The sequence below is a fragment of the Rutidosis leptorrhynchoides genome, chromosome 5 (assembly GCF_046630445.1).
Source record: "Rutidosis leptorrhynchoides isolate AG116_Rl617_1_P2 chromosome 5, CSIRO_AGI_Rlap_v1, whole genome shotgun sequence".
Lineage (NCBI taxonomy): Eukaryota > Viridiplantae > Streptophyta > Magnoliopsida > Asterales > Asteraceae > Rutidosis > Rutidosis leptorrhynchoides.
The window spans coordinates 244,190,173-244,197,153 of record NC_092337.1 but is presented as its reverse complement, the minus strand read 5'-3'; the positions used below and the strand labels follow the sequence as shown (position 1 = coordinate 244,197,153).

The following is a 6,981-nucleotide window of genomic DNA, read 5'->3' as shown; positions in this document are numbered from 1 at the left end:
GTTATTAATATTATTATTATATTACTATTAGTATTATCATTATTAGTATTAGTATTATAAATGTTACTATTACAAATATAATAACTAGGATAAAATCTATTAATAATATCAAAAATATTAGTGTTAGTATCATTTTTATGAGTATTATTAACATATTTAAAATTTATAATATCCTTATTTTCATTATTATTATCACATGTACTATCATTAATATTATCATAATTATCATTTTTAATCAATAAATAATGTACATAGAAAATACTTATTATATATATATCCTAGCTTTATAATCATATATCAAACATAATAATATTTTTTTTACTTATATATAACAAATTATTAAACTTTAAATCTAATACTAAACACATAGATAGATATAGATATGGTAATATAACTAAATGTATAGATAATAATTATTTTATGTATAACTACCAAATAAACAGATATAACATAAGATATAATATATATAAATAAAATACATATTTTTTAAATGGAATTTAGTAAATATTTATATAACTACAAACACCTAAATATTATATAATTAATAAATGAAATTATGAAATTTCCATTATATGTTTTAATAGATATACCATTGATATAGGTTCGTGAATCCGAGGCCAAACCCTATTTTGTTCAGTGTCGTCATATGTATTTTTACTACAAAATACATTAGGTGAGTTTCATTTACCTTTTTACCCTTTATATTTTTGGGCTGAGAATACATGCGCAATTTTTATAAATGTTTTACGAAATAGACATAAGTAATCGAAACTACATTATATGGTTGAATGATCGAAATCGAATATGCCCATTTTTATTAAGTCTGGTAATCTAAGAATTAGGGAACATACACCCTAATTGACGCGAACTCTAAAGATAGATCTATCGGGCCCAACAAGCCCCATCCAAAGAACCGGATGCTTTAGTACTTTGAAATTTATATCATGTCCGAAGGAGGATCCCGGAATGATGAGGATATTCTTATATGCATACTGTGAATGTCGGTTACCAGGTGTTCAATCCATATGAATCAATCCATATGAATGATATTTTTATCTCTATGCATGGGACGTATGTTTATGAGGAATGAAAAATATGAAATCTTGTGCTCTATTAAAATAATGAAAATGATTGTTATGATAAACTAATGAACTCACCAACCTTTTGGTTGACACTTTAAAGCATTGTTTATTCTCAGGTACGAAAGAAATCTTTCGCTGTGCATTTGCTCATATTACATGGAGTCGTTCATGGCATATAGAGGTCAGAACCTCGCAATGGGACCAACTGTTGAAGACTTCGTTCAGATGGATTAGGACGGGTCCTTTCATGTTATCAGTGATAAATTGATTTTTTATTATAATTTTATTATACATTTGATAAGTGTTAATATTATCGTTATCGAATACTAATTTATACAACTGTTGTGCAACGCACAGACTCATAAAACTAGTATATATTTATCTATATCTATACATTATATAAAGCGCTTGATGGTAATCCTATGTGTCAACTTCTGGTTAATTTTAGCCACGTGTCAACTACTCCTTTATTCCTACCACGTGTCAGTCTATCAGTTATTTCCATATATTAATTAAATTATTAAATTTTTTAATTTAATCAAATTTAATTTAATTTAATTTAATATACAAATTTCATTACCTAAAATATTATATTACCATATAATAATATATTAACATTAACTATACATGTTATAAATATATTAATAATATTATATATAAGATTATATTATTATTATGAAATAGTTTTAAATGATCATAAATAATATTATTTTGAACGATACATTGATTTAATATAAATATGTTGATAATATTTATATATATAAATATATAAATGCTCAAGAATCGGGAGTTCAATGAATATCGTAGTTTAGGGGCTCATGTTTGGTATTTTATCGATTATTTGTCAATTAAGTTAAAATGAATCAAACGAACGGGCTCATAATATATGCGTTATTATTCATACCTAATGTTTTCGGTATAAATGTTATCAATGATAAAATAAAATATTTTTTTATTATAATTGTATTATAAATTTAATAAGTAGCAATACTAACATTATCGACTACTAATTTATACAAATGTCATCTAACGCATGAGCTCATAAAACTAATCTATACATATAGAGAGGGGCATAGTTAAAATATTACCAAAACGATTGAGCTATTTTAAAGGGTACATTTACTAATCATCCTCAGCCTTAATTAATCGACACCAACAATGCATTTGAATTTGAAATTTAAATAAAATGGGTGATGGAATTATTCAAATTCAAAGTTTATATTTATATTCGAGATATAAAAAAATACATTAATTTAATAATTAATATTAATAATTAAAATAATAATAATGAGTAACAATCAAATCTGTTAAACAAACTGCTGCCACTATAAAAGGCCATCGCCCATCTCCTTAATTCACACAATCAAAACGTACCAAGACTTTAGAAAGAGAGTCTTAATTGCATTATTTTCTTTTCTTTCTCATAATGGCTCTCCTCAACGATTTAATCAATCTCAATCTCACAGATTCCACCAAGAAAATTATAGCTGAATATATTTGGTTAGTTTCTTTATATACCATCTTGCTTTTTTTTTTTAATCATAATATTTGATATTTGCCTTTTTTCATACTTTGTATATATCAAGATTCTCGAATCCCTTGTTTTACGCCATATGATTCACGAATCTCTTTTTTTTTTTTTTTTTCTTAATTATATTTTTTTTTCTTTTTACATGGGTTTTACTATACTTTGGGTTTGTTGTTGGTTGATTTATGGATGTTATTTGTTTCGTTGATAGTAACTAGATCTTTATCTTTGTGTTTGTGTCGTGCTCATCTTTATTATTCAAACACGATCTTCTTGGTTTTGGTTTTTTCTTGATCATATAGATCATTTTGAAATTAAAAAAGTTGACTTACGGTCAACTATACAAAAGTAGGCAAATTAGAATTTTATTTATTTTTTTACTCAAGGTTTGTTTGATTTAAGTCCTCCATTTATCTCACTGATGTTAATTGGTGTTAGATGAATTCATGTTTTATACTTATGATGATGATGATGATGATGATAATCTAACCTTTGTAATTATGAGTAATAATATTTTATAAAGTCATCTCTAAAATCTGTTTATAGCAATTATTACGGAGTGTTATTATTATATAGTTTTGGTAATTAATTTAATTCACATAAAAGTATGAAACAACTCCACGTTTATGTGTGATCTTGGTGAACTCTTTAAAAGTAATTTATATCTTGGTATTGATTGATACAGGATTGGGGGATCTGGAATGGACATCCGAAGCAAAGCAAGGGTAACTACTTTAAAATTGCTTAAAAATCTTTTAATTATTCTTCATGAAATATGATATTCTAATTTGATTTTACAATTTTGTTTAGACTCTTCCTGAGCTAGTAAGTGATCCCAAAAAGCTGCCAAAGTGGAACTACGATGGCTCGAGCACGGGTCAAGCCCCAGGCGAAGATAGTGAGGTCATAGTCTAGTAAGTATTCATGCCATATACAACATTATAAAACAAATTAAGTATCTATAAATTGATCTGTTTTAAACCCAAAATTAACAATTTTTGATATATTGATGAACCAAACAGTCCTCAAGCTATTTTCAAGGATCCATTCAGGGGTGGAAACAACATCTTGGTACACTTATAAACTAAAAAAGCTCTCTATGTTTGATTGTGACAAAAAAAATTCAACTATATATTATTTATGATACTTTTCGTCAGTACGAATATAATATAATATTTAGCATTTTATCAAATTAATGTTTCAAGTTATACGAAGATGATAACTGTTTATATGAAAATAGGTGATTTGTGACGCGTACACCCCTGCTGGCGAGCCAATTCCCACAAACAAGAGGTACGCTGCGGCCAAAATCTTCAGCGACCCTAAAGTAGAGAAAGAAGTCCCTTGGTACGTTTACCGTATTGAGTCTTATAAGTTATAACATATATGTATTTGATCCACATCATATTTTCAATGCTTATATTTTTCGACTCTTTGGGATAGGTTTGGACTAGAGCAAGAATATACCTTGTTGCAAAAGGATATCAACTGGCCTTTAGGCTGGCCCCAAGGAGGGTTCCCTGGACCTCAAGTAATTAATCTCAAAACTGAATCAAGTTTACATATTTTATACTTAATTTTTTTTCTTTCCTTTTTTAGAAATTTGTATTGACAAATGTGTTTGGTTTAATGCAATTCAGGGGCCGTACTATTGTGGTATCGGTGCTGACAAGGCCTTTGGACGCGATATTGTTGATGCCCACTATAAGGCTTGCCTTTATGCTGGTATTAATATCAGCGGCATTAACGGTGAAGTTATGCCTGGACAGGTAATTCCTATACACTTTGAACTGTGCTCGTTTTAATTAGTCGATAACTATTTTGAAACTTATCTTATCTTTAATGTGATATACAGTGGGAATTTCAAGTTGGACCAACAGTTGGTATTGCGTCTGGTGATGAATTGTGGGCTGCGCGTTACATACTTGAGGTAAGTTTCGAATTTCTTTTTGATGAAGTTTGAATTGAACTTATATGTTGTTTTTCTAACTTTTCTTGGTGCTGAAAAAATGTTTTTTTTTTTTTTTGACAGAGGATTACTGAGATCGCTGGAGTTGTGGTCTCATTCGACCCAAAACCTATTCCGGTCTGTTTTCGTTTTAATTGTTTGTTTTTTACTTGTAAATGTAAAAAAGAATGATACTTACTTTAAATGCTTGTTTTTTAACAGGGTGATTGGAATGGTGCTGGAGCTCACACTAACTACAGGTATATTTTTGCAAATGCACTAATGTGAAAATCTTGAAACATTAAAGAATTTTTCTAACTTCAACTCTTAATGTTGTCGTTAAGATGTAAAAACACTTGTACATTTTAGTACTAACTGCTATGTAAAAGTCAATATTAACCACTTTGTACAACACATTAACGCATCTTTATCTTAAACTTTATTTGATATTTTAGTACTAAATCAATGAGGGAAGAGGGAGGATACGAGATCATCAAGAAAGCTATTGAGAAGTTGGGTAAGAGGCATAAGGATCACATAGCGGCTTATGGTGAAGGAAATGAACGTAGGCTCACTGGTAAACACGAGACTGCTGACATCAACACTTTCAAATGGGTACGTTTCATTTTCGTTCTATCATCAAACTACAAGATTTTTTTTTAAAAAAATATACGTTTTAATGACTTGATTATGCATATTTGTAGGGTGTTGCAAACCGTGGTGCGTCTATTCGTGTTGGAAGAGACACAGAGAAAGATGGGAAAGGTTACTTTGAGGACCGTAGGCCTGCATCTAACATGGACCCGTATGTTGTTACTTCAATGATTGCCGAGACTACGATCCTGTTGTAAAATGGACATTGATGATCGAAAAAGTGTGAAGCGTTGATTGAGGGATATTTGAGTTAGAATTTGGAAACAATCCTACTTGTGATTAATACAGTTGAAAGTAGGAGTTTGCCAAAGGGAGAGAGGGGGTTTTATATTTTTGCTTCTGTTTTATTGTTTTTGTTTCTATTTCTATATTTGGTAGCAAGTGAAATTTGCTACTTATTGCATTGTTGATATCTACATTGTCCCCCTTTCTGTTGTTGGTAATAACGATGTTTAATTCTATTGTCTAATAACAATGATGACGATTGGTTAAAATCCTTTCTTTTCTTTAATTTTAAGTGTTATGTTAATGTTGAAACAAACTATATATACACGAAGTGTAAGTGTGTTCCCAACGGAAAGTCTCCCTCACCCACCCTGGCTAGTTCTCATGATGGCACCATTGGCACCAACTAGCACTGAGCTAGTTTTTTGGCTGCCCCCCACCTCTTCGCCTGCTTCATGCCATATTTTCACACAATTTAGGACAGATATATATATTTTTCATACTTGTACTATTAGCTTTAGTGCTTGTAACTTCTTTAATTAAATACTATACTATAGTATATGTCAATGTTTATTCATGTGTTAATCCTCTAATGAACCTAAAAGTGAGTGGGACAAAGCAACAGCAATTGATCGAAAGCAAATTCTTCACATTGTTATTTGAGAACATTAAAATCAATGTTACCACCACCAAACACCATGGGATGTATCACCTAAAATTATGGCATCTCTAGGTAAAGACTAGAACAATATTCTAGCTTAAAGGATAATGTACTTGAAACAACTAGTCAACCGAAAATGACACCAAAACAAAGTCAATGATGCCTAACTAATTTAATTTAAGAAACAATTTATTTATCTATATATCTAAAAAGGAAATGCTAAATAAATCGTGAACTTTCTAAGCTTCACAAGCTTATAATAAACTCTTTATTTTTTATAATCCAGTCCCACCCTTAATAATAGTTAACTTTATAACTTTCATAAACTTATCACAAACTTTTCGCATTTAACAACTTACTATAAAACTTCTCATTCTTTATAAATCAACCACGTAATTTTTACTATCTAATAATTATTCATCATCATCATTATTATCATTTTCATTATTACTATTATTATCTATATATCTAAAAGGCAAAGGCCAAATGAATAGTAAACTTCCTAAGCTTCACAAGCTTACAACAAACTCTTTATTTTTTATAATTCAACATCACCCTTGATAATAGTTAACTTTATAACTTTCATAAACTTACCACAAACTTTTCACATTTAATAACTTACCTCTAAAACTTCTCATTCTTTATATATCAATATATCTAAAAGGCAAAGGCCAAATGAGTAGTAAACTTCCTAAGCTTCACAAGCTTACAACAAACTCTTTATTTTTTATAATTCAACATCACTCTTGATAATAGTTAACTTTATAACTTTCATAAACTTACCACAAACTTTTCACATTTAATAACTTACCTCTAAAATATCTATATATCTAAAAGGCAAAGACCAAATAAATAGTAAACTTCCTAAGCTTCACAAGCTTAC

General features: G+C 29.2%; 1 protein-coding gene across 1 annotated transcript; it reads left to right on the top strand.

Moving 5' to 3' along the window:
- Positions 1–2,446: 2,446 nt before the first annotated feature.
- LOC139846792 (glutamine synthetase nodule isozyme-like) lies at positions 2,447–5,723 on the top strand. Its single transcript, XM_071836323.1, has 12 exons — positions 2,447–2,582; positions 3,296–3,335; positions 3,421–3,524; positions 3,633–3,681; positions 3,851–3,957; positions 4,054–4,141; positions 4,251–4,379; positions 4,466–4,540; positions 4,643–4,696; positions 4,781–4,818; positions 5,014–5,173; positions 5,263–5,723. The coding sequence occupies exons 1-12, from the start codon at positions 2,509–2,511 to the stop codon at positions 5,407–5,409; spliced, it is 1,065 nt and encodes a 354-aa protein (XP_071692424.1). The 5' UTR covers positions 2,447–2,508; the 3' UTR covers positions 5,410–5,723.
- Positions 5,724–6,981: the final 1,258 nt, after the last annotated feature.

Bases quoted from the DNA above. Each gene is read 5' to 3' on its own strand.
- LOC139846792 (XM_071836323.1), top strand. From the start codon at position 2,509: ATGGCTCTCCTCAACGATTTAATCAATCTCAATCTCACAGATTCCACC. The intron at 3,525-3,632 runs GTAAGTATTCAT...TGAACCAAACAG, and splicing joins GATAGTGAGGTCATAGTCTA to TCCTCAAGCTATTTTCAAGG. The intron at 4,697-4,780 runs GTCTGTTTTCGT...GTTTTTTAACAG, and splicing joins TCGACCCAAAACCTATTCCG to GGTGATTGGAATGGTGCTGG.